General features: G+C 42.3%; 3 protein-coding genes across 12 annotated transcripts in view; all 3 read left to right on the top strand.

The window, feature by feature from the left end:
• Positions 1 to 12,103, top strand: part of shc1 (SHC (Src homology 2 domain containing) transforming protein 1) — a 32,732-nt gene extending 20,629 nt beyond the window's left edge. For all 3 annotated transcript variants that reach the window (XM_049582609.1, XM_049582610.1, XM_049582608.1), the window contains 9 exons: positions 458 to 577; positions 2,567 to 2,620; positions 2,994 to 3,045; positions 5,093 to 5,219; positions 5,326 to 5,473; positions 5,796 to 5,853; positions 6,029 to 6,145; positions 6,746 to 7,002; positions 8,349 to 12,103. In XM_049582609.1, the coding sequence (XP_049438566.1) occupies positions 458 to 577; positions 2,567 to 2,620; positions 2,994 to 3,045; positions 5,093 to 5,219; positions 5,326 to 5,473; positions 5,796 to 5,853; positions 6,029 to 6,145; positions 6,746 to 7,002; positions 8,349 to 8,477 (1,062 nt within the window). In that variant the 3' untranslated portion in view covers positions 8,478 to 12,103. The remainder of the gene's footprint in view (positions 1 to 457; positions 578 to 2,566; positions 2,621 to 2,993; positions 3,046 to 5,092; positions 5,220 to 5,325; positions 5,474 to 5,795; positions 5,854 to 6,028; positions 6,146 to 6,745; positions 7,003 to 8,348) is intronic.
• A 147-nt stretch (positions 12,104 to 12,250) lies between these two features.
• LOC125892595 (lens epithelial protein) lies at positions 12,251 to 14,030 on the top strand. The gene has a single exon (XM_049582611.1). It carries the CDS (start codon positions 12,696 to 12,698, stop codon positions 12,888 to 12,890), a length of 195 nt encoding a protein of 64 aa, XP_049438568.1. The 5' UTR covers positions 12,251 to 12,695; the 3' UTR covers positions 12,891 to 14,030.
• A 653-nt stretch (positions 14,031 to 14,683) lies between these two features.
• On the top strand, positions 14,684 to 26,579 carry pbxip1b (pre-B-cell leukemia homeobox interacting protein 1b). Of its 8 annotated transcripts, XM_049583086.1 has the most exons (13): positions 14,755 to 14,836; positions 16,901 to 16,977; positions 17,163 to 17,197; positions 17,386 to 17,461; positions 17,658 to 17,725; positions 19,603 to 20,011; positions 20,158 to 20,232; positions 20,981 to 21,214; positions 21,388 to 21,411; positions 22,712 to 22,764; positions 23,097 to 23,210; positions 23,373 to 23,607; positions 23,799 to 26,579. In XM_049583086.1, the coding sequence occupies exons 3-13, from the start codon at positions 17,192 to 17,194 to the stop codon at positions 25,301 to 25,303; spliced, it is 2,799 nt and encodes a 932-aa protein (XP_049439043.1). In that variant the 5' UTR covers positions 14,755 to 14,836; positions 16,901 to 16,977; positions 17,163 to 17,191; the 3' UTR covers positions 25,304 to 26,579. The 8 variants fall into 8 exon arrangements, with proteins under 8 accessions (XP_049439047.1, XP_049439046.1, XP_049439041.1 ...); XM_049583090.1 differs by lacking the exon at positions 17,163 to 17,197 and having other exon boundaries at positions 14,684 to 14,836; positions 23,373 to 23,463; positions 23,802 to 26,579; XM_049583089.1 differs by lacking the exon at positions 17,163 to 17,197 and having other exon boundaries at positions 14,684 to 14,836; positions 23,373 to 23,463.
• Positions 26,580 to 26,594: the final 15 nt, after the last annotated feature.

The following is a 26,594-nucleotide window of genomic DNA, read 5'->3' as shown; positions in this document are numbered from 1 at the left end:
GATTTGGCTGGACTGAGGTTAATGTGGCTGAGCGTGTGCATCCTGCCCTGATGCTGTTTTTCTCACAGCACACGCCAAATATTCTGAAGCAGACATGGATGAAAGCCATGAGAACAGGAGGAGGATTGGGATAAACAGGCTGGCACTATAGTGCTGGCGTGGCCTGCCTGATGCTCTTGGCCCAGCCTTCAGTATGTGAACTGTCCTGTCTGCTCCCCATTGGTCACAGTTGGCCTTGGAGACAGGATCACTTTCACAATTGCAGCTGTTCTTCCACTCCCACACACACAGGCATTTCCACACATACGCCCACAGGCTCATGCACAGTCAGGGAGGACTCAATGGACTATCGTGCCTTGTTGAAGTGAAAAAAAAAAAAAAAAAACGTGGCCTGTTGTTTTCTGTTTGTGCACCTTGTTTGTTTGTAACTCATGGACTGCATCCCCGTCCCTCACAGCCCTCCTCTCGCTGTATGACGTCCATCCTGGGGAAGAGTAACCTGCAGTTTGCCGGCATGACAATCAGCCTCACCATCTCGACCAGCAGCCTCAACCTGCTGGCCTCCGACTGCAAACAGGTTAGACTGAAACCAGCTCGCTCTGGAAGCACCTGTGTGTTTATTTTTCCTCAAAAAAACTCTGTCAGTGTTTGGGAGATTTGTCCCTGACCGCTAGAGATTTGACTGTGAGTCAGAGATGCATCTGATTGTCAGAGCCCTGTTGTAGCCAGAGGTATGTTTGGTATCCACAGTGCACTTAGCCTGTGCAGTTTACTGGAGCAGAGTAAACCTGAGGATCTCTCTGCTTGAGGGATTTGATGTGGATTTAAGGATTATGCAGACATGTTTTTTCAAGATCAACTTTAGAATGGCAATTCCAATGTAAAAAAGTAGCATTCCCATTTTTTGTCATTTTTAACATTTTATATTTGTCTTTCAAAGACAAGTTTAAGTTTGTAAAATACGTTGTTATTGATCCTTAAAAAGTCTTAAAAGACAGTGAATTCATTATCTAAGAAATAAGGCCTTAATTGGTACTTAAATATTGTAAATCATTCTTTTAAAAGTCTTAAAAACGCTAAGACATTTGAGGATTTTATTAATATTATTAATGAGTCGCAATAAAATCTCAAAATAATTGGTAACATATTTTTTTTTTTTAAGTAATTTAGAGAGTGCCTCTCACATTAAATCTTGCAGATCAGGATAAAGGAACCAGCTACACTCATATTTTGTTTCAGGTCAGGATGCTCAGAGCAAAGGATTCACTGGCTGCTAGCTAGCCTATTGCTAGCTAGGGCAACATGCACATCCCCCTGTTGCCCTGGACAGCATGGGGATGTGCATTGTTGCCACACAGCAAGAGGGTTCCTGGTACGAACCTTGGGGTGGGGGAGCCATTCTGTGTGGAGTTTGCATGTTCGCCCCTTTGTCAGCGTGGGTTTTCTCCAGGTGCTCCGGCTTCCTCCCACAGTCCAAAGACATGCAGGTTAATTGGTGACTCTAAATTGGCTGTAGGTGTGAATGTGAGTGTGAATGGTTGTCTGTCTCTATGTGTCAGCCCAGTGATGGTCTGGCGAACTGTCCAGGGTGTACCCTGCCTCTCGCCCAGTGTCAGCTGGGATAGGCTCCATGACCTCCAACAAGACAAGCAATTAAAGAAAATGAATGGATGTCATGGTAACATTTGGTTTCAAATTGCATTCAGAGTGACAGTTTAAAAAGTCTTAAATCTAACTTGCCATAAGCTGTAGGAACCCTGATTGTCGAGGGTTTGTTTTAAAAGATGCATGAAAATAATTCCCACTGCTTTCATGCTCTAATTAATGACATAATCAGATTTTAGTTGGCTGAAATTTCACAGAAGGTTGAACCTAAATGATGTTTAAGAAAAAAAAAAAAAAAATACACTTTAAATTGACTTTGACACCAAGGAAATGTTTCAATAAACCACCACCGAACACAAGGTTTTATTTTGATAATTTGATCATCAGTGCACTGTGCATTGTGACCTTTTGGGGATGCCCAGATAAATTTAGAGCCTCCACTTTGTTTGCCTCATTTATTCTGGATGCAGCGCAAATCACTCCTAACCATCGTCTTCATTTCTACATCGCCACAGGGCAGGATGCGATCCTCCTCCTATGAGTTAATAGCTGCTGAATGATGTTTATTTCTTTGGGGAGATGGTACACAACGACGCAGTGCACCCACATTAACACGCAGAGCAGAGAGACATGCCCCGTGCATATATCCATTCACAAATAAAGCCTCAGATATAGACCACACATTGTGCACAGGGCATTAGCAAGTGTTGATGGTGTTATTGATCCAGCGCGGGCGGTTGTAGCAGACTGTTAAAAAGGTGTTCCATCCATTGTCCCACTTAGTTTTTATCTCGGCTGTAGTTGATGCCGCTCAGTGGAGGGGAAAAAGCACTTTTCTCAGTAATGATTCCACATTTGTCTCTCCATCCACATGCTTTCATCTCACTTCCCACATACTTCATGTCACCCACGTGCTCTCCTTCTGTCTCCCTCTCCTCCCTCTCTTTCTTTTTCTCCACAGATAATCGCCAATCATCACATGCAGTCCATCTCCTTCGCCTCTGGAGGAGACCCAGTGAGTCACTCCCCCTCTCTCTCAGCTCAGATCTCACTCTGGCCTTTTTCCATCTTTCTTCAGTCTGCATATCCTTCCTTCCTGTCTTCTGTCATTGTCTGTTCCTATGAATGCCACTCACTCCATTACTGCCTCGCCGGGTTTGCAGTCCTTCTCGTCTGAGCTCGATCTTGTTACTTCCTGTCGTTTCTCTTTCAGCTCAGTGTGTGTTTTTAACTCCTGTTGTGACTTAAAGACTACAGCTTTTGCTTTGTCTGTTCCTCCTTGTTCTTTTCAGTCTTTCTATCCTAAACCTGCCCTTCACTTTTTCTTCCTATCAATTCCCCCCCCCCTTCCCCCTCCTCCCCTAACTGTCTTACCCTGTCTCCCTCAGGATACGGCTGAGTACGTAGCATATGTGGCCAAAGATCCAGTCAACCAGAGAGGTGAGCAGAAACAGCTAAGAGACATTTTCACTCAGGCAGAATCTGACAAAGTCCACACTTTTAAAAAATCATATTGAAGTGATGTTGTGCAGAACTCTGACTTTGATCCTGTGGTACATGTGTTGCAGATTCTCTCTACATTCAGTCCCACTGGGTGGTGAAACAGCAAATACTGTAAATAAATAAGAGCAAGACATTTTTATTGAAATATAAATGAATCCTATTAAATAAATGATATGGCTCTATTCATTTTGGTGCTCTCCTTTGAATTTGACACACCGCCCACTGGAGCTGAGACATTACAGGCCCACTGTGCAGAGCGAAGGAAGAAACAGAACATTTACCACTAAGTAGGCATAGCAAGTAACAGCACTGCTTTTAATTGTTTGGCGAATAATGCTTTGTTCGCACTTATGTGATAAATATGTGAACATGTGGCTTGATTTTCCAAGCAGTGGTGGGAAAAAGCAGGATTCTCAGTTTTGCTCTCACAGAGCTCGCAAAAGCAACTGAAAAAAAAATAGTGAAAATGGGATTAGGATTACATTACAAGCTCCTACTAAAAAGTAACACCACTTTAAATATTATTCATGTTTTCTGTTTGTAATTCTGCAATTATAATCGGACCTGTTATGCTCATTTTTGCCCTCAGGATTGTACTTGTATTTAAGGTTTCTACAGGAACATGGTTTAATGTTCAAAAAAATGTCCACATACTTTCTGTGCTGTAACACTGAAACGCTCTGTTTTAGGGCCTTTTACTTTAAGCAACCCTCCCGAAAAAGTCCAGTCTGCTCTGATTGGTTAACGTGTACGGGTTCTCTGTATCTCTAGCCCTTTTTAAATAGGAATTGTGCAAATTTGCAGAGAAGCCCAATCAGTCTTTTTTCAGCATTGGCTGTATAAAAACAAAATCGGCAAAATGTCGCCTACCTACTTTTGTTTATACAGAATGCGTCTTTTTTGGGCAATGGGGGTGTGAGCAAGTAACAAAACGTGTAGCTCAGCTTGTGATGCTGCAGCTAGTCAGTCCTTCGGCGATTCTCTCGTAAGTTGGCCCATCCTTCACCGTTCCCGTCATCTGACGGTTAATGGCCTCTTCGTTTGCAAAGACAAGGAGGGCATGCAATTCCTTGTCTCCCCAGTTGCTCATCTTTATAGTGTCTGTCAGGTTTGCGTTTCCCTCTTGCTACTAGCTGCTTCCTACTATCAGCTGTTTCCTTTTTATCCACCACCAGTGGCTCACACGTGCGCCATCATCAACAGCCCCTCCCGTTGCAGAAGGCCGCCTTGGTCGTTTTAAACTAAAGGGTTCCACCAATATGACTACCCTACGAGGCGGAAAATTGGGCACCTCAGATCATCTTGCCAATCCGGCTCTGTGTATCTAAACGCTCGCAGCTTGCCGGCAAAATGGCCCAACATTCGCTGAAAATCTGGCAGTGTAAAAGGGCTACTGTGTCTCTGCACTATCATTGTAGCCGCAGAATTACTGTAATGGAAAATAGTGGCGCTTTCTACCGTGAAAGATCACCAATAAAAGACACTAAACCAAAATCAACTCACCTGCACATGTTCCAGCAGGAATATGATCTGAAATTGGGGAGAAATTAACAACACAAGCAGCCACGATTACCTTTTTCCCTGTTGTTACCATGTAGCTACATGTAGCAGTGTGGGCTAATGTAAACATGTAAAGAAATCCTTCAAGAGCTGGCGTCAGCTTGTCTCGAAAGTAGAGTTCAGAACTTGTAAAGCCTGAGGTTTTTGCTCATAGGGATTACTTTCACATTCATTTATCTCATTATTTAAAATTTTGGCCATGTTTAGGATGGAAAACCAACATTTTAACATATGACAGGAAATAAAGAAAAAAGCATAGTAGGTCCCCTTAATAGAGAAAACTAGAGTGTGTTAAGTGAAATACATGCAATGTTTCTTTGCATCCATTAGCAGAGCATATATTTGTCTGCGTGAGTGCACATTTAATTTGAGTACATGTCACTGCAGCTTCCTTATTAGTCATTTGTGCCTTTTTCTCTTTCAGCATGTCACATCCTGGAGTGTTCAGAGGGTTTAGCCCAGGAAGTCATCAGCACTATTGGCCAGGCCTTTGAACTGCGCTTTAAACAGTACCTAAAGAATCCCCCTAAACTGGTCACACCTCATGACAGGTAAATGTGAAAAATGTCCCTCGCATGAGCCCAAAACACGAGCCTATGTTTGTATTTTTTCACCCATATTCTGTTTCTGCCTTTATATCTCTCCTTTTCCTCTCAGAATGGCTCCGTTTGACGGCTCTGCATGGGAGGAAGAAGACGATGAGGCTGCTCCACCTCCTGACGTCCCGTACTATAATAATTTTCCTGGAAAACAGCCTCCCCCTGGTGGACTGATTGACATGAGGACCCGCCCAGGTGCCACGCTGGTGAGAAAAATGCACACAAACACAACAGGAGGATGAGATACTCATGCTTCAACACGTCCAAACACTGCTCATGCTGCAGTTAAGAGATGATACACTTGTAAGGAATTTCACAGCTCTAGAGAGCATTTCAGAATTTCGTAGTTGTGGGCGGAGACAATTAAAAGGCAGTAGTAACCCAGTTGGAATTGCTCGGTTTGTCATAGACAAATCATCATTGACCTTTTGTGTAACCCTTTTAATAGGAATCCATTTGTGTACATACACAAGAGAACGCACATGTGACTGTGACTCATTATTTGTTTGTATGTCTCTGTGTTTGCAGCCGTATGGACAGCCAGGCCAGAATGACATTCACAAGCAGCCTCTGCCGCCTCTACCAGGTGAGTCTCAGCCTGCCTCTCTGTCTGCACCTCTGTTAGTCACTGTAAATCTGTGGAAGGTTGTCACAATTCAGTCACACTCCATCTCTACTCATGGCTGGTTTAAATACCATTTCATGTGCTGATAGGAACAGGAAGATGTGCCAAGGTCACTGATGTCTGCATTTTTTTCCAGTGGGTGCCAAAGAAGGGGGACGGGAACTGTTTGATGACCCTTCATACGTCAATGTGGACAAACCCCGCCCCCCAGTTGCAGCTAATGGAAATGCTCACAGAGATGCTTTTGACATGAGTGAGTGCCTCACCCTGTCTCCTTGCGTTGTGTTGGGAATATCATATTAATAAATCAAGCTAAAGGGACTGCTGTCTAAAAAACACACAAGTAGTGCACATAACTAATCCTCTAAATAACTGGAAAAGGTGATTGCATAATTTCTCTAAATGACAAGATGTGTGTAATCAAAATGACCAGGATTACTGCCAAAGCAAATGTGCAGTTATTTTACCGTGTGGACAGAATAAGGGTTAATTATTGACTGAGGGGATGAGCAGAGTAGTGTGTACTGTACATTCCATATGACGAGCTAATTGAAGAGTGGAGCTGCCCGCAGAAGGCAGCCTTGGAGGAAGATAAGGGAATTAGAGTGCCTTTGTCCATTACAGGGGGCATTTTATGTAACATGATTGGTTGACTGCGTAAAGCCTTTCACTTTAAAGACACAGTCCTCTATCAGTGTGCAGCACGCAACTGTCAATTCATGTGGCTCACTTGGATAAGGCTCAGTCATTTTGGCTCTAAATAAAAAAAAATCATTTTCCTATATAGACATGCGCGTGAGGTTTTCAACAGAGAAACACAATAATACAAATATATGTGTGTTTATTTTTCAAGAGCCGTTTGATGATGCCCTGGGAGTGTCTGGGCACGGTGGCCCGAGCTCAGCGACAGCAGCGCCCCCTCTGGTGCAGCAGCTGCAGTGCGAGGCCTGGTTCCACGGTAGCTTAAGTCGCAGGGAAGCGGAGAGGCTGCTGACCCGTGACGGGGACTTCCTGGTGCGAGAGTCCGGGACCACGCCCGGGCAGTACGTCCTCACCGGACAGCAGGGCGGTCAGCCCAAACACCTGCTACTAGTTGATCCAGAAGGAGTGGTGAGTCAGGGCGAGAGGGGAAAATCATAAGGCCAAGAGAGATTACAAAGGGGAGGAAGAGGCATGAATGGGCTTTGGCTATTTTTAAAGGTGCTATATCTGATATCTGTAACTCTTTAGAAAGGTAGCTGATTGTTGAGTCTCACTCCGAGTCACCAACCCAAAGTATTTGACTTGGGAATGATACTCAACAATCAGCTATCTTCCTATAGAATTTCATACAGCACCTTTAAGTCATGTTTTCCCAACACATGGCTGTATAGGTGTGTATGAATTTAAAAGGCAGGTCCATTTGCATTCTTTTCTGTGTTTTTCAAATGGAAACTCCCACTCAGCCGTTAGCACAAAGGTGTAGGTTACAGCGCTTATGCCCTTCTCTCCCTCAGCCCCCACACATGCAGTTCACTGACAGTGTAAGCATGGAGAGCGAGGAAAGTGTTAGCTTTGAAGTTTTGAGCTCGGAGGAAGAAGATGGTGCTGTTTTATAATTATTAATCAACTTTTATTTAACCTGGTGAAGACGTACTGGGGCTCACTATACTGTATTACATTCATAGACCCATAGCCAGTGTATTACTCTTCAGTAGGTGGCAATCAGCACAGTCCCCGTTTGGGGAAGCAGACAGGACTACCGGGACACAAAAGCTAAATAATGTAGCTTACTGCTTCGGATGTCACGTTAGTTCGGTTTTGAACGTCACACAAAAACACAAACTAACTTAGCAATCAAAGGAAGCGGTCAGTTCCCAACTCCTTGTGTTCTGTGAGATAAAATTCCTGTTTTTGTCAAAGGTGTCTGGTGGCGGTGGACAAGGGCAGCAGCCATGCATATTTTGCCGCTTGAACGAGGACCAACTGAAAAAAAAAAAATCAGTATTAGTTTCAGTGTATGCCATATTTAGATTATTTTTACCACTTTTACTTTGCCGTCAGACAGCCCTTTCCGACAGAGAACTGAAGCTGTTCAATCGGCCTCCTCAAAGCCACCAGACTCCTTTGACAAAAACACTGATTTGACCTCACAGCACACAGGGGTTGCTGGTCAGCCAACTCGATAGTTTGTTCGTGTTATTGGGTGACTTTTGGAACCGAACTAATGTGACAAATGTGGGTGTATGTGTAGCAACTTTTCCATGCAGAAGCCTACATCAGGTCACATGGGACAACGTTTCTAGAAGGGCTTGGGAAAATAACATTTTTAAACTAAAACATACACACTACAACCAAAATTTCAATTTCTGGATTTGAATACTTAAGAAACACTAGGAGAGAAGCTACAGAATAAAAATAACTGTCTCACACAGCCCTTTAAACTTTACTTTAATACCTTTTCCTTTGTCTTTCAGGTCCGTACAAAAGACCATCGGTTTGAAAGCGTGAGTCACCTGATCAGTTACCACATGGACAACAGACTCCCCATCGTATCAGCTGGTAGCGAAGTGTGTCTGCAACAGCCAGTAGAGCGCAGGGCCTGACGTCACACACGCCAATGAAATACTCCACCAAATACACACACACACACTCCTGCAGCAATTCAACACAAGACAAACACACTTGCATTATGCTATAATACACACAGCAACACTACACTTACCATGCACACATACATATACAAGATCCCATATGCACACACACCATTTGCAAAGAAAGCCAAAAAAAGAAAGAAAAATCAGTAGTTTCTCTATAAAATCATTCACTTGCTGCTGATGCCACATATTTCTGTCCTTTCTGAAAGCCAAACTGTGACCTGCAGTCTTCGACCACCCCCTCTTCCAAAACTATCAGGTGCATCCCTCCACAACGGAGAAGCACTGCTGCAATTTCTCAACAGCCTACTGTGAACCAGGGAGGAGCCCTTTCAGAACGGGGCAGAAAATAAATGCTTTTTTTTTTTTTTTTCTTTTGTTACAAGAAAAAAAAACAACCTTAACATGCGATTTATGAAAAATTAAAAAAAATGGACACTTTACTAATACATGAATCCTTGTACAAAAAGAAATGTGGAACTGAAAAGTGAAGAAAGGAGCATACATGGGACTCGGAAATAAGATTTGCAGTGCTTGTAAGCATGTGTCATTTCTTACGGGGAGCTGATTTCCCTCCTCACACTGTTGCTGGAGCATATCAGGCAAATCACAGACTGGATGGCGATTGTTCTTTGTATCACAGACTGAACCGGGCTCGAACATAAACTCTCCCCTTCAAGTGTCACTGGAGCACTTAAGCAGCAAACCTGACTTTGGAAACAAACAAAAAAATCTGCCTGGTGAATATGCATAAATGTGTTTGCTTCCAATCTAATCAGGAGGGCCACCCTACCCCCGACCACTCCCCTTTTGAGGACGGTTGAACTTTGACCCTTGGAGTGATACCTGGTGATGATGAAAGCCTGTATGCAAAACTTGGGGACTGCTATGCCAATGATGATGTTCTCTTTTTTTCTGTTATCTCGGGATTCATTACTTGTCGGACACTCTGAATTCAGGAGGATCTAAACAGCTGTATCTCCCTAATCCCTCCGTAAACACAGATGCACATACACCTTTACACCACGCACGGCCCGCACCACCTGTCATGCCAAAGATCATGAACTCGGTCGCTAACAGCAGAGAAAGCCATGACGATTATCAGCGGTTATCTGTTTTGTGTGCTTACAACATTGGGTGCAAGTTTAGACTTGGATTGCATAATGAAACGGGCCTGTTTTAGAGGGGAGAAGGATCTAGGTGATTGTGCCTGACTACATCAACAAAAAGGAGATTTTTAAAGTTCATTGATGTCACCCACAAACACAGATACAGGTATATGTTGAGAGGCATAGACCTGATGCTTTTCCTTAGCATGTGTTTGCACTGACAATCTATGGGTTATATCTTTAAAGAGGATTCTGACTGAAAGCAAAGGAAAGCAGGTAAAGAAGACCCCTTTAAACTACGGCCAATGAGAAATGTTGAACAGTCTGAGCGCGATGAATTCCCCTCTGCAAAAATGATGCAAAATATGTCATCGTAATGGTTAGGTAATTATGTGTATTGTGATGTTGCTTTATTTTTTAATCACTTGAGGGAATAATGTCCTTTAAAAAAAGAAAAAAAGAAATGGTTCGGGGGTAGCTGAACATAAGGACATAAATGTTTTTGGAGCATTGCTAATGTTAAAGCCAAATGTTGCTCCTCAGTGTGCTGTTTTCACAAACTTTTGAGGATCTCGGGAGGAGAAGTTCATGCTATTGTTTCTCCTTTCCTCTTCCTCCTCCCTCAGTTCATGATGTTTTTTTATATATATATATATATATGTTTTTAATTGTGCCTTGTTTCTTCAATGCAGTCACATCACTTCAATGCAGTCACCTTATGTACTTAATTCAAATGTAGTGGACTACAGGAGAATCTTACACAAGCCTCTCAGTTAAACAAAGACTTGCAAAAATGACACTCCAATAAACACACGCGAACAGATCCAGTGATGGCAATCTCCTCGGATGCACATTCTTGCATTCAGCTTATAGTCACAGATACTTGATGTCACCATTGGGAGGGGGTATTTCCTGACCATCTGTAAATAACATTTGAGCGGTCATTTTAGGATTGGATTATTGTTTCCATTGTTGTATCTTTAATGACTCATTTGATCAGTAACACAAACTCCACAGCACTGAGGTAGCTCTTTGTAAATCAGTTGAACTTGTCAAAGATACATCAAGGCCAAACTCTTGAAATACGAGAAGGGACGTTTCAGCCTAAACCTTAACTGTCAACTAGTCTTTAGACCCTGAAGTGGGTTCATATGTAATCTAACATGCACAAACATGCCAGAGTGACAGCTGGGTCAGTCAGACGCTCACATTCTGCCTGTTCAGGTGTTTGTAGGTCAGGTGGGAACCTGGAGCTTTAAAGGGATAGTTCAGATTTTTTGAAATGGGGTTGTATGGGGTACAGCAGAAGTCAGTTGGAGAAGCTAAGCTAAGCAATGTACTGCTGTGGGTGGAGGTTAGCAACAAAACGTATTTTAGGTACCTAAAAAAAAAAAAAAAAAGTCCTACCTAAAAAACATCACTATCACTTTAAGTGGACACTGTATAAAGTGTATTTTCACTGCTTTACCTTTCTGTCAGACAGCCTGTTGTGATCGGGAGGCAGCTTCAGTTCCCCATCTCTGCTCTTGGCAAAGCCACCAGACTCCCTTGACAAAAATAGTAATTTAAGCCTGCTGAATACAGGAGCTGCTTGTTTAAAGCTGCTTCATTCAGTTAATTAGTTTGTGTTACGGTGCATCTTTGGTGAATCCAAAGTAACCGTTTTAACCGCCAAAGTCACACAATAAGACAAACAAAATAACTCTTCAAGGCAGTGGTAGATCAGCAGCTCCTGTGTACAGCGATGTTAAATCACTGTTTTTCTCAATGGAGTCTGGCTTGGAAGAGAGCGATGTAACGGCTTCATTTTCCTGTTGGAAATCACTGTCTGACTTCAAGGTTAAGCAGTGACAATATTACAAATATAGCATACACTTAAACTGATGATGATATTTTTTAGGTTGGACTTTCTTTAAGATGCTAAAATTCGTTTTGTTGCAGACTCCTTCACAGCAGTAGCTTGCTTAGCTTTTATGTCAGACTCCAGCCTGCTTTTCTGAACTAAGGACATGCTGACTGACATCAAGTGTATGTAATATAAGTGTGTGTAATATACTCTCTATTGATAAGTACCGCATACAACTCCACTTGAAAAATTCTGAAACATCCCTTTAAGTTCTGTATGCGTTTGTGTGTGCTCTGAAACAGACCCACCTGACCCTCTGCATCATTAGTGAACCAGTCCCGTGTTATCATTCATCACAGATGCCTTTGTTGCATGAAAAATCCTTTCAAAGAAAAGTGTTGTTTGTCGTTGTCGGTGGTGGTGATAGTGTTAATGATGCTGTTGTACTTTTAATTTGTGAAAGCCAAAGGTTACTTTCAGATAGTGTGCACAGATATTGATTTTTACTTTATATGTTTCTGTTTTAATACCTTTTTTTTTGTTTTGTTTTTAGGGAAACATTTCTGTTTACACCTGTATCTGAAAATATAGATTGCATATATAAATACATATATCATTCATCTCTCTTTGTGAGTTTGGCTTTTGATATGATAAATTTGTGTGTGTGTTCACTGAGTGTTTATCACTTTGTTGGATAGGCTTTTTAAGATCCGACTCATCCTTCTATCAAAGTACACCTAAAAACTTTGATGAAAATGAAAGAACAGAGCGCACACTGCTGGAAGGTATTATCACCTGTCACACAGTGTCCTGAACAAAGAGTGGGTTGCAGTGGGAGTTGTGTTGGAGCTACTGGAACTCTCTTGTTTGTGAACAGCAGGGGGCTGATTCAGGGATTATTAGAGCATAGGGAGAGCCTGTGTGTGGGGTGCTATACAACAGAGGGGAGCAGTGCGCAGCAAAGGTAAACAAGGCCTTTAATCAATCAGCGGATGTTTGAAAGCAGGGAACAGTCGAGAAAAAGCAGGATGTGAATGGCCCGCAGCTCGTATAGGAGGTTATAAGTAGAGGAGCTATCTGTGCCAGGAATACGGAGCAGACCTCAGCTGTTGCACTGGCCCAGTCTGATCCAATTTGTCAGACCTCACCTCCTATTTCTTCTCATCGACTGCCCTCGTTGTTGCCTCTGCTTCGTTTTCCCTCTCCGCAGCCATGCATCCCCAGCGTCCTCTTCCCCAGGCCATGCCCTCCTCCTCTCTGGGACAGCACCTGAGGGAACTGGCCATGGGTCTGGGAAGAGGCAAGAACTTCCTGGGAGGAAACTTCGCCTACAGTTTCATCCAGTCAGTTAAGGAGTGCCTGTATTTCCTTCTCTGTTGCTGGTGCATCAAGGAGATCCTGGACTGAAGGACTGAAAGTGAGAGTGGATCAAGTGGTCAAACATTGATTTTCCCCCTTTTCTCTGTTGGCACCTATAGTGTAATTTCAACCAGCTTTTATTACATCGGGAATGGAGTGTTTGATCGGCGGTGCTGGCAAAGCATTGGCAAGTATAAGTCTTGTCTCATATGACAACAAACAACCACTTATGTACTTTAGCACACTCTTTCTAATTGATGTAATACAATTTAGGTTTTATACTGTTTGAAGGTCCAGTGTGTAGGATTTAGGGGGATACGTTGGCAGAAATGCAATATAATATAATAAGTATGTTTTCTTTAGTGTGTAGTCACCTGAAAATACGAATCGCTGTGTTTTCGTTACATTAGAATGAGACGTTTATATCTACATAGGGAGCGGGTCGTCCACAAAGTCCGCAGTGTTGCACTGCCGTGTTTCTACAGTAGCCCAGAACGGACAAACCGAACACTGGCTCTAGACAGCCACTATAGTTAGCAGTCCCTCTGTGACAAACAGCATCAGAAAAACAACTTTAAATCACCTGGTTTGTTTGTTTTGGAGAGGAAGAGACCTCTGCGGATAATTCGTCTTGCGGAGAAAACCTCCTCAACGTCTGAAGTTGTCAGACACATCAGCAGGTGCTAGGCTCGGGCAGTCTCTGACGTGTGGAACAGTGTCGGACAAACTCTAACATCCAACTGCTTCATTCAGTGTTTTTACTGGTTTACATCACCGGGTACGTTTATTTTGGAGAGGAGGAGACCATGGCGGGTAATTCAGCTTAGGTGAAAACCTCCTGAACGTCTGGATCAGAAATAAGGTGAGCACCCACTGGCAGGTGCTGGGCTGGTGACCTTTCTCATCCAAGGAATTCTGATTTTTAACTTGAAACTTATTTATTCAGAGTTTTTACCGGTTTAATTACCTGTTCCATTTGTTTTTAAGAGGAAGAAACCTCTGCGCATTATTTGGCTCCTGGTTAAAACCTCCTGAACATTTAGCACTAAAGGAATTCTAACCGGGAGAAGTTTCAGGTGGTTGCACTTTTCAATTCTCACCACTAGATGCCACTAAATCCCCCTAAAGCTTACACACTGCTCCTTTAAAATGAGGTTCTCAATTTCAATGATGTGTACAAAATCATAACATTACGTAGTGTGTTAAGATATTTTTATCTCTGTTTTTCAGTGTCTGTAGGATGCTCTTCTTGGGTTCCAGGAAATACACTTGAACATTTCCAGAAGCTACGAATGTTCACTGAGAGACTGGGTCAGGGTTTTCCTGCGTTTAACTAAAGAATAGCACCCCATGATGTTCACTGTACAACACAAACTGGTGTGCACTGAATAAAGGAACTCATGACTAGAAAAAGACTTACCTTTATGTCTGCATGTTTGTTCATTTTGTTGTGGTTAATCTTGTAGAAAAGAGAAAAAAAAAGATATAAAAATAGTGTGATTTAGCTCTTATGTGACTTTATTGAGATTTTAAGGCTTGTGTTTATTTAATTTGGCACAGTTTGCAAAGAGGTCTAATTTAAGACCTATGTATTGAACAGAAACAGGATCCATTTTACAAGCTGTCTTATAAGGGAAAGGAGGATATTGTGACCTGGAATCAGCCCAAGCCTGTGGACTACCAGCGCTATATGCCGAGGACTGGTGGTGTTATCGCATGTAACATGTATGTTTCACATACTCATCACCTGCGTTTGTCAATCATCTTGGAGCCTTTCCCAGCGAGGAACAGCGGCGCCGCCGCAATGCCATTGGTCGAGCAGGAGGGCGAGGGGCGGGACTAGAGCTGACGCCGTCTGTGATTGGACGAGGAGCGCGTGGATCATGCAAGTTCAGGAGGCACTTTGTAAGTTCTCAAGTTGGATGGTGAGACTCAGAAGTGTCTGCTGTATCTGTGACAGGCAGTGGGGGTCTGAAGTAAAGCGACGGAACACGGTAAGAGTGACCTAAATTTGGATGTAACTTAGTGTTTGTTTACTTTAAAGTAACAACGTCTGTTTTGTTTGTTCTTCCGTTGCGTTGCCACCGTCGTTTATCTCACTTTTTCCTGGTTGCTCGACATGACGGTTAAAAGTTTTGTTTCTAACGGCTAATGTTAAAACATGTCGTTGCTTTTAAAACATATGTTGATGTACCTTACGTACACTGGCCTTTAATACGTTGAAAACGTGATTTCTGAGTTTGACTTGTTGTTTATGTTGTTTCTCATGTGACATTTCCTGTCCCAGGCTTCACACCCCTTTTCTCAAAGCAGTATATCTAACGTTAAGCTACAACATAATTTGATGAGCTGCTGCTTTGTTGTTGATGCTGTGTGTGAACATGCTAGCTATGGTGCGTTTACTGACATCCCAACATAGCTGTCCTAATGGCCTGTCCTGTATTTTATTCCCTTGACCTTTTTTGGTAATTTTTCCCTGCTGAGACGAGGATAATAAAATAAGGCCTACGGCTGTTAAGCTCAAGAAAAAATGGTGTCCACTATTGCCTATTGCATTTTAGGTGGCACATAAACTGAACTGAAGGTAGCTTATTATTTGTCTGAAAAGATGTTAATAAAGTGAGATCAGGCAAGGTGTCATGCATCTTTTAATATGACGGGTATGAAGATATGATGAAGCCCAGACTCCCAGAGCTTTACAGGTTATATTGGATATTTCTCATAAAAAATCAGAGAGTAAAAACAGACTGCAAGGCAGTGAAATTTATTTTCTCTCTGTTAAAAGCCATCGGCTTTGTGATGCAGTTTAAGTAATCCTTTTAAAACTGTCCTTAGAATACATTTCTGCTTCTGTTGTGCTCCCCATGGCCATCTTCTGCATGCTCCCTCCTCTGTCTCTAGTCAATCTCATGGTGGCTATATTTAGCCAGTATCTATTTAAGCCATTCCACTATATGCCCCACAATGCTCCTAGGGCCCTAGGCTAGATTCAGTAGACTTCTCTTGGGAGGCACTCGATTAGGAGACCTAAATTGCAGAGCTGGGAGAGAATTGAATTTGGGGAGTGAAGTGTGTCATTACCCAGACAATGTGGTGTTAATATAAGTGGTTAGCTCTCTGCATTCGCTGAAGAAAGCCAGACTACGCCTGATAAATATGCATCTCTGCTATGTCCTCCTCTGCTGTGTGAGAGTAAAGGCTTTATACAGCTGTAATACCTGACATTTGTATCTGACCAGGAGGTGAAATTGAAATGTCAGTTTGTGTTTCCGCTTGAGTGATCTCAGTCTGGAAAGAGATGTGTTGGTCACTACTACAGAAGTAGATTCAGGGAAACATTTGCACCATATGTTTATCCTACCGTAAAATCTGTGATTCCCAGGCAAGTCATACAGGGAATACGTGTATTCGTTATACAGTTCACATTTGGTGGTTTGTAGAGATTAACAGACCAGTAGCTTTGAAATGGAAAGCCCATTCTGCTGTCTGTATCTCCCCAGAATGGTGCTGGCCTTAGTTACCAGAGTCCTGTGCCAAAACATTTCACAGCTAGTCAAAAGCCAGGGTGACCAAAGGCCCGAAACACACACAAACTACTAATGACGAACTCAATGCTTCCAGGGAGCTGGACTTCCTGCACACATTACACACATGTACTCTCTCTCACACACACACACAGCAATGTGTTACAGTAGCTCCTTTATTGGCAGAATGGGTGAGGCTGAATAGCGAAGGCATGTATTCAAATCCTGCGCATGGGTAAACAGGAGATGTAAATGTGTTTAAGCTGCAGTACTCACACTGTTTCTTGTGGCAGGCCTCTGAACAATACGCCAGCTCACTTAAGGGCTGTGTAGCTGTCGCTTCAGTAACAAGTGCACTGTTAACAAACCAAAATTCTATTTTTCACAATTTAGGATTTACCTTGTTGGAAAATCACACAGCCAGCTTTGATGCAGAGCGTATGAAGACACAAAGGAGTACACATTTAATTTGACTTCTTCTCTGTGAACTACTATTAATCATGTTACCTGTTTTATGTTCCTCTTATGTTGCAGGAGACAGGCAAAGCCTCTAGGGGGCCATGTCTGGCGGCAGCAGTGCTAACAACAGCTGGACCATCCTCACTTCTGAGGTATCACCACTCTGTAAAGAGCATAGGAAGTCACTGTGCATGACCTCAATGAAAATGCATTATTTTTAAAAAAGAAAAGTCTCTGTCCCAATTGATTTTCTTTTGGGTCACCTGGATATGAAGTAGGTTTCTGTAATAAGACTGTCTTTGTTTCTTTTCTTTTTATGATTTTAACTGTTACTCAGAGAGGCAAACTAGCTTAAGAGGCTCTGGCATGATGGTTAGTTTTACACACACACTCACACACACATGAACACTCTGCCTTGTTTAATGGCACTTTGGCAGGAGCTGTTGTTTAAAAGAGTGATGCTTTGTCACTGCTGACGCTCAGAAGCAAGATAGTAAAAGACTGAACTGTACTTGCAATAATATCTAAATAGTAATAATGTCTGTGTGTTTGTGTTTCAGGAGACTGTTGCTGAAACCCTGAGGCCTCTGGCAGAGGGGACAGAGCACCATGAGGAAGGCCTTACATGTGCAGCAGGTGTGTGTCACAATACATTTGAGGATTGTGAGATTATTTATAGCGAAGAAAAAACATATTTCCAGCACACAAACCCATTCTAATTTCCAAGTTTTAATCTGTACTTTTTTTCCCATTTGCCTTCCCAGTTGAAATGTTAAACTGTTGCTCTAACAGTCGTCCTCCTTGCCCTGTTTTTCTGTGTTTGATGAGTCAGGTTCTGGGGAGAACCCGCCTGCAAACGGTGCAGAGCCTGCAGAGGGGCTCCCTGTGGAGGGCCACCTGGTAGGACAGCAGTACACATTGTTTTTGATAATGTACTATTTGTTACACAGCTTAGCTGAATATTTAATTATGACTGGCCAATGAAGGCATTTTTATGTTCTCCATTTTGTAATTATACCATGCTGTGGTTGAATACTCTTTCTGAATTGCCTTTAAACTGTTAATACCATAGGCACTAGCAGTGCCTGATTCTAATTGACCAGTGGGTGTGTAGCCACATTATAACCCAAGTATTTATACCTAGAGGATGACTCACTTCAGCTGTTACCAGGCTACAGCTTAAAGGTCCTCTATGCAACATTCAGAGCAGTAATTCAGCAGCAAACCACTGTTTTCTATTCAAGATCCAGTGGAGTGATGGTGTTCTGAGCAGAGAATAAAGTCAAGCTCCCTCACTGGCTAGATCATCGCTGTCGCTTGGCACTGCAGTCATATGTCAATTACCACCGATATAGGGACGGCAGCCACCCCCCAGTTCCCTCTGGTTAACACCGTTAGCACTGTCAGCCATTGACATTGTTTAGCACTGTTTATGGAGTTAGCACTGTTAGCTGCTGGCTAGCAGAGAAGTCATATGCTTTGAAATTTGCATAGATCTCCTTTAATGAAGGTATAAAACAATTTTAAGTTTCTAGTTTCTATTCAAAGAACTTTTTAAAAAAGTGTGCATATTTTTGATTGTAGCAGTGGCTACAATGCAGAAAGTCGCCAACATGCCACTTATACCTATTTCTTATATATTTTTAATTTAAAGGAATAGTGCGACATTTTTGCGAGCTACACTGATGGACTTTCTGACATAGATTTTGATGAGAATATCATACAGGGTTCCCACAAAGTTTTACCAATGAATTTCAAAAACCTTTCCATAATATTTTATGCCATTTCCGTGAATTTATTAAAGTAGATTAAAAAGGGTAGGCCATACATTATTAAACACGTACTTCCGAGGCATTTGCAGATAAGCAAACAAGTTAGCAGAAGTGCGAATAGTCACCTTGCAAAACGCTGAGGGTGCCCTCCATTTTGGGGGATGTAAAACTGAAGATCATATTAGTGTCAATGCAGTTTGACTAGTATTTAGATTTAAATTTTGACAAATTTGCATGCATTTATTTCTTATTAAACAAACAATTTTTTTATGGTTGTTTTTAACGTATGCCGCTTGATGATAGAATTAGTTTTAGGGTATTTTTTTGAACTTATTTTAAACTATAGCCAAAACAATGTAGATACAAAACATTTTGTTAATTCTAAACCATTTCCAGGCCTGGAAAACCATTTTTCTTATTTCATAACTTTTCCAGGTATTTCATGAACGTGGGAACCCTGCTGATAAGGCTATAGCCAGCAGCTGGCTAGCTTAGAATAAAGACCGTTAGCACCTAGCCTGGCTCAGCTACAAGGCAACAATATCTTCCTGGACTATTTCTTGGTCGCGACTGCTAACATCCTGTAGTCTCCACTGGTTGCCTAACAACTGGCTCCTTTCAAGAAATAGTCCAGAACACAGCCCTTTGTAAAACAGTGAACTGTTGTTTCACAAGAACTGATGTTCAAATGCTTTGTTTTCTGTTTGGATTAAAAAGAAAAAAGAGAGATGTAACATGTTAATAAGTAAACTGTAGAGGTGCTGGTTGCTCCCTTTCCCTTTATTTCAGTCTTTGCTGCTAAATGAACAGCTGCTGACTGTACCTTTATATTTACTGTCCTGATACTAGAGAGGTATAGAACTTCTTATCTAACTCTCTGCCCAGAGTGTCAAATTTAGGAGCATTGTTTGAATTTAATCCAAAAAACTTAAAAGGGAGCTCTAAATCCTTTGGCTGGCAGTGTAATACCTTAAGGAATATTAATGACCTGATTCTTTTACCCAGGTAGCAGAGGACAAAACAGCAGAGCTAAGTGAAGACACGAGCACAGAGCAACACACTGCCAAGCCCATCACTGTCACTGATGCCTCTGTTCCCACCTCTTTGGAAGTCCCTGACAGCTTTGTCCCTGGCAGTGATGCACTCAGCCAGTCAGAGGGCCTACCTGAGGGCCCAGCACAATCCAGCTCTGACCCCGATTCATTTTCTGACTCCTACACCCACATAACCCCCTCCCCTGATGAGCCCCCAGCCTCAACGCTGAGCACAGAGACTCTGGGAGGGGTAGAGTTAACGCAGGACGAAGAGAGGCACACGCAGGATGGGGCACTGCATCAGCTAAATGGGGAGGAGCACCAACAGGAAGGGGAGGAGCCTGACCTGTTTCCAAGGACTGACTCAGGTAAACAGGCAGGTATGAAAACTTTATCATGTTATTACATTAATATTATATTGACCTTAGTGTCACTCTTTATTTGTCGTTAGATTATCACCTGGTATGCCTGTATCCTTTCCTTTTTTTATTTTAGACTAAGCTGTATGTACTGTTTGTGTTTGAAGTGCACTTGGTGGACCAGCTGGTTATGGAATTGCTCAGTATCTGGGCCAGGAGGTTGTCTGCAGAGGCTGTGGTTGGTACGAGGCAGGGAGCATGATGTGACAGAGAAACTTTTAGTTGCATGACACCCTGCAGAAGTAAATTGGCTTCAGAGGGACCGGGGCCTCTAAAGTTTTTTTGCAGTGTGGTGCTTTTGGTCCGCAGCTCTTTTTCTAGCTACAGCATTAAAAAATGAGTTTTCTTTTGCTCCGTTGTGCATTTTTTTCCACACACCTTTTGTTTAACAACTGGTTCAGTGTCAGAGTTCTTTACAGTACCAATTTATAGTGCCACTGCTCTTCTACAAAAAATAGTGATGCAAATAGTTTAGAAACTTCAGTGCCAGAAGTTCCAAAATGAATCACTTGAATCACTTTCCAGACGATTTATTCAAGATTTAAGCCTTATCTATGCAGTTTAAAGGAAAATAAGGAATGGCAACAGAGCAAATTAACCAGCGTGCCATGCACAGCAGAGCCAATAAAGAAGCAAGTCTTATCTCCCGCGAGGAGTATACTGCAGCATCAGACCGTTTACAGCGCCATCGCTGCTGTGCTATCTAACATCAACTTTGAAACTGCAAGAGCAAATTTGTGCCCAATAATTTGCAACAGCTTTAAAATAATAAATGTGTTAGAAAATAAAATCCTCTAATTTACAACAACTGTTTTGAACGTTTATGCTTTGGGGGTAATGTCGAGTAGATTAAACCTACAAATTGCAAAGTGAAAGTCAAAAAAATACTTTAACAACAGCTTTTCACACTCTTCCCTTCCACTGCCCCAGACTCCCCTGTGGCTGAGGAGAGGACTGAGAAGACGGGAGAGGAGGCAGAGCCAGAGGTGAGGAGAAGGAGGTCTCTCCTAGCAGCTCTGGAGCGGATCGGAAGGAGGGAGGAGGAAGAGGAAGGAGAGGAAGAGTTTCAGCTGCCACAGCGGGAGGAAGACAGCGGGTTCTCTGTGAACAAGTGCATCCTGGGTGCTGTCATCCTGGTGGGCCTTGGCACCATCTTTTTCTCAGGTTGGTATCCCCATATGACCTTATGAAAAGGTTTTCTTTTGCCCGTTACTCTGTAAATGAATTTTAGATTAATTTTAAGATGTTAGAGAGCAGTGAGTTAGAGGAAAATGATGAGTTACTAGCAGTAAACTAGACAAAGGGTGCTCTGAGACTGAGGTGTATTATACCTGCAGGTATCTTCATGGACCTGGATGAGGGTACGTTATGTGTGTGAGTGAGCGAATGAGTGCTTTCTGGCCCACAGCATGTGTTTGTATGTATGACTGCATGCAGAAGAAATTGTTTTGCATCAGAGACCTTTTTAAAGGAATACTTCAGCCACAAAATGACCATTTGTATAACAATTACTCGCTGCATGTTACCTTGAATTCATAAAGAAAACTTTGTTTATTTCACATCTCCTTGGTGAACGACGTGTCCAAAAAAGGTGGACATTACTCATGAACTGAAGTAAAAGGGGACAGTAAAACTGTATAAAATCATCCGTTCACAAACTCACACAACTCCTGCAGTGCAATGCAAGTCTCATTTATCCAGTTGTGCATGCATTTTCGCTAAAACCCATCAGTACAAACAATCTCATGCACGGCCAAGTAGCATGCCCAAGCACGCACGTGTGTTTGAATTCTGCTCAAGCAGAGCTCATACACAGGTGCGTGCTCAGGCATGCTCAGGGTGCATTTGTCGTTGGCGGAAGTGTTTAATATTGGAACGTTTTAGCGAAAATGCATGTGTTTAGGAATTACTAAGCAGACAGCTGGACAAATGAGACTTGGATTATACTGCATAAGTTGTATGAGAGTTTGTCAACAGATTTTTTTTTTCATGTATGTATAGTTTTGCTGCCGTTAAACGTGGTCCCCATTTACTCCAGCTTATTAAGAATGATCTTTGTTGGATTTTCTGTTCATCATGGAGGCATGAAAGAAAAAGAAAAGTTTTGTTCACAAATTCAACATAATATGCGGTGACTAATTGGTATATCAATGGTCATCTTGCAGGTGAAATATTCCTCTGAAAGTGAATTTTAAAAGCCCTGCACGCTTCTAAACTTGTGCGAGCAAGAGAGGGAAGGATTTATGCACTTTTGCGCTGAGGCTTATTTGCTGTTGTTGTATGAAAACACTGTTCTGCATCACTGCAATGTAAACCAATAATTTTAAGCTTGACTACCATAACTTTAAATACCAAATGTTCTTTTAGGTTTTTATAAATAGCTCCTACCATGATCAGTGTCAAAACATGGAGGATAAGGTTTAAACTGAAAAGTTGCAGTTTTCAACCTTTAATAAATATATTGTCCATGATCTTTCATTTTAGATATTATACAGTGTATACATGCCCTTATTCAGCTCAGAGTACAGATTTTATTGTTAAAGCCTTGATTGTTGTTTGGGTAGGTGGCATGTTTTTCCATAATATGAAAAGCTTTTGCTCTTGTTCTTTGTAAGTGTATGTATTTATATGAACATGAAGCTTTGCGTAATACATTTGCAGAGAGTGACTATGGTACAGTGGACCTGAAGGATGCAGAGGTACCAGGAAAACAGGTCAGTCTGACGTCAGTTTGTCACTTCTTTTTTTGTCCTTCTATTCTGTCTGTGTTCTTTCTGTTGTTCATTATAAATACCATTTGAGCGCCGAGTTTACAGCACAGTAAGTACCACCACATGAATTTTTAGTGTGATATGCCCAGCAGGAGACCACCCACAACACTGGCAGCATTGTCTACCAACTGTGCTTCCCTGGACTTTTGTTCTCTCCTGCTTCATCAACATGTACTGTTCTCTAATTTTTTGACTGCTGCCGTCTGGCAATAGAAATTTTGAGAAGTCATCTAAATTTACCATTGTGTTGTACACTGTCTGCAATTTGTCGACAGGAGTGGCTTAATCCAGAGGTTCCTCTGCCCGCAGCAGATGCTGACAGTACAGAGCTTCTAAATAAGTTAGCCAAAGGGAACCAGCAGATTTCTGTGCTAGAAGCCCAACTTCAGGTGTGACTCCATTCTGTCTCTCACCTTATCTCTGTGTGTCTGTGTGTGTGCGTAGTATACATATATACATAAATGTGTGTCTGTGCATAAACGTGTCACTGAGTTTGTAATATTCTCACAGGACCCTCTTTTCCTGTTCCTTTTTTTTTTTTTTTCAAACAGGCACAGAACGAAGAGCTAAAAGTAGCCAAGGGACAGGCAGCAGAGGGAGCAAAGGAGCGTCTGCGGTGGGAGGAGGTGGAGAAGGAAAACAGTAGGTTGAAGAAAGAGATGGCATCTCTCCCTGTCCTTCAGAAAGAGAACGAGAGGATGAAGAGAGAGCTGGAGTCTGTCCCGGCCCTACAGAAAGAACTAGAAACACTGAGATCCACTGTGACTGAATTAAAACTCTCCTCAGGTACAGCGGGACAGAGGGAGGAAGTAGGGAGGGCACATGGAGGAGGGTAGAAGATGTAGAAGGATTATAGATATCAGACAGCAAGGGAGGGTGCAGCGTGTTTCCTCCTTTCTTCTTCTTTTTCTGTTATTCTCACTTGAATGCTCACCTCTCATCTTTGTAGTTGTACTGACTTCTTGTGTTTCCTTCAGCAGCCAGTGAAGCAGCTCAAGCACCTGTAAAGGCCACCACATCGCCCTCCGGTGGCCAGCCAGAGGACAGCAAGCAGGCCACAGCTGGATCTACAGAAAGCCAGACTAAGCAGCCATGGGATGACCAGAGGGGGAAGAAGAAAGATGTGAAGAAGGAAAAAATTGGCGAGAAGGAGTGGAAAGAGAGAGATAAATCTGATTTGAAGGAAGGGGAGAAAAAGGATCGGAAAGATGGCGGTAAAACAGAATGGAAAAAGGGAAAACATGAGCAAGGAAAGTTTGATAAGGAGAAAGATAAGGAAGGTAAGCAATGGAAGGAGAAAGACTTGAAGAAAGACAAGGCTAGCAGAGGTGATAGTGGAAAGCCATGGAAGGATAGGGAAGGAAAGAAAGAGTGGATAGAGAAGAGTGAGAGAAAAGAAAGAAAGCAGGAGAAAGACTGGAACAGGGCAAAGCATGAGAAAGTGAATGGGGGCAAACAATGGAGGGGTAAGGAGGAGAGGAATGATTGGAAGGTAGGAAAAGACCGTGGAGAGAAGCACAAAGGCAAGGAGGAACTGAAGGGAGAGAAGGAGTGGAGGAAGGGCCAAGATGGCTTCAAGGAAAGTAGCAAAGAGAAATGGGAAAGGAAAGATTGGAAAGAAAAAGGAGAGAAGAAAGACGGTAACTGGAAGAATAAAAACGGCAAAGATTATGGTAAGGAATGGAAAGGAAAGGGAGAAAGGAAACAGTGGGAAGACAGCAAAAATCACGGTAAAGAAAGGAAAGTGAGGGATGAGAGGAAACAGTGGAATGAGCATGAGCGGAAGAGTAAAAATGGCAGAGATGAAAAGGAGTGGACAGACGAGAGGAAACAGTGGGAAAAGAAAGAACAGTGGAAGAGAGGAGGAGAGAAAGACAAAAATCACAAAGGAGAGTGGAAAAAGGACAAATCAAGCCCCCAAAAACACAAAGGTGAGCACAGATTTAATGTCCACAAGGAAGAGCACCTGTGGGGAGACGGGAAGCTGCCTCACACACACAGCCGACACTCCCTGGACCAGCCTGAGTACTGGACCCAGCAGAGAGAACGCCTTCAACACAGCCCCAAACCACCACAGCAGTGTGACTCACTGGAGACCTGCGCTCAAGCTGAGGGTCTGCTCCCTGTTTCTCTGCCCGAGTTTGAGGCCATCCTCCAAACATACCTAGCCAAGGCAGAGGGGGCGGGAGTGGATGACTCCAAAAGAGAGGAGCTCAAAAAGCTAGCCACCGAATTCTTCAGGGACGGAGTCTTTGTCCACGACCAGATGAGCTTTCAGGAGTTCGTCGAAGATTTGGAAGATATCTTGGAAGACATGGTGGAAGACGATGACGACGGGGACGATGAGGATAGCGCCATAGAGGATGAAATGGAAGAGTTTGAAAAAGAAGTCATGAAAAAGTTTTCGGCGCCAGGAGCAGTAGAGAAAGAGGAGAGATCCAAAGGGGAGTGGAGGAAGGAGAGCGGACGAGGACGTGGCTGATGATGTGACACAATTGATGGATCTGTCAAAAGTAGCTTAAGAGCAGTCATGACGGATGAGAGGTTATTCAAAGGGAACATTTTATATTGGACCACAAATGCTTACAAGTATACATTTATCATCCTGTCACACCTTTTTACGGGATCTTATTTTACCCCTTACATTTGTTGTCCAAGAAGTTCAGCTTGTAATTTGATTTCACCTTTTTTGGGGTTGTTTTGTATTTTTCACGCACATGCACACACTAGTACTTAATAATGGAGGAAGTCCTTGCATCTTGAATGGACATAAGAGAGAAGATGCTACTGATAATAATGAAGCACAACGCATACATTACGTAGCTTTTGTGTGCTCTATAATCAAGTGTTCAATCCATAGAAAACCCCACACATTTTTTATTCACCTGCAGCTAATGTAATCTGTTGGTGTGAAAGTCATTTCTGCACACACTTTTCTGCTACTTTTTTCCTTTTGCATAAGGGGGATTAAACCTGTTAGATTGAGTTGGATGTTACTCTGCTTTGACTTTCATGCAGGAATAGATACTGTAAAGTCTTATCGAGACACTGCACCTCTTCCTCTGCAAACTGCACTCTGCACTGATGAAGTCTACCTTTTTTCACTGATCATACATTGTACCTAGAGAATGCCATCTTTATGTATTAATTTCTTTAGCCTAGCTCTTAATGTCAGATTACCTTTAAATCATTAGTGCTTAGAAAGGGTGGCGTGAAATGCTGAAAAAGGTTTAGTGGATATTTTGTGTAAAATTAGCTATGATTTTCTTTGTTTTGATTGTTTGTACATATTGAATTAAATGTGTTTAAGAATTATGCTGACATGCAGACACATATAATTAACTTATTTTATAGAGGTGGGCGTAATATAGATACAAATATACTTGGTTGGCACATAATATATTGACATGTTGAGCATGTATGTTTCATTTCAGGTACGGAACTTATGTTGTGCACTAAAATGTCCTTAATTTTTTGTGTGGTTATGAATGTAACATTTGTTTTTATTGGTTAGGTTTGTCATGGCGCTGAGGTCATGGCACGTAGTTTCCAAGGGAAAAAAAAGGCATGGCTAACTTATTAAATGTTGTTGATTGAAGGGCCTGCAGCCACACAGTGAGTGTTTTTCAAAGGGCGTCGATGAAGAAGCGCATAGGGGCAGCTTAGAGAGCCTTGTACGTTAGGATGTTCATATTTGGCCCTGTTACTGTCACAAGAGCAGAATAATAAATTGGGTTCATCCCTGTGATGAAATCGTTTGCTTTTGTCTTCTT

Source organism: Epinephelus fuscoguttatus, linkage group LG8 (genome assembly GCF_011397635.1).
Source record: "Epinephelus fuscoguttatus linkage group LG8, E.fuscoguttatus.final_Chr_v1".
Classification (NCBI taxonomy): Eukaryota; Metazoa; Chordata; class Actinopteri; order Perciformes; family Serranidae; genus Epinephelus; species Epinephelus fuscoguttatus.
This window is presented reverse-complemented; position numbering and strand designations above follow the sequence as displayed.

Bases quoted from the DNA above. Each gene is read 5' to 3' on its own strand.
- pbxip1b (XM_049583082.1), top strand. From the start codon at position 16,927: ATGTCTGGCGGCAGCAGTGCTAACAACAGCTGGACCATCCTCACTTCT. The intron at 17,726-19,602 runs GTAGGACAGCAG...TCTTTTACCCAG, and splicing joins TCCCTGTGGAGGGCCACCTG to GTAGCAGAGGACAAAACAGC. The intron at 21,412-22,711 runs GTACGTTATGTG...ATACATTTGCAG, and splicing joins CTTCATGGACCTGGATGAGG to AGAGTGACTATGGTACAGTG.
- LOC125892595 (XM_049582611.1), top strand. From the start codon at position 12,696: ATGCATCCCCAGCGTCCTCTTCCCCAGGCCATGCCCTCCTCCTCTCTG.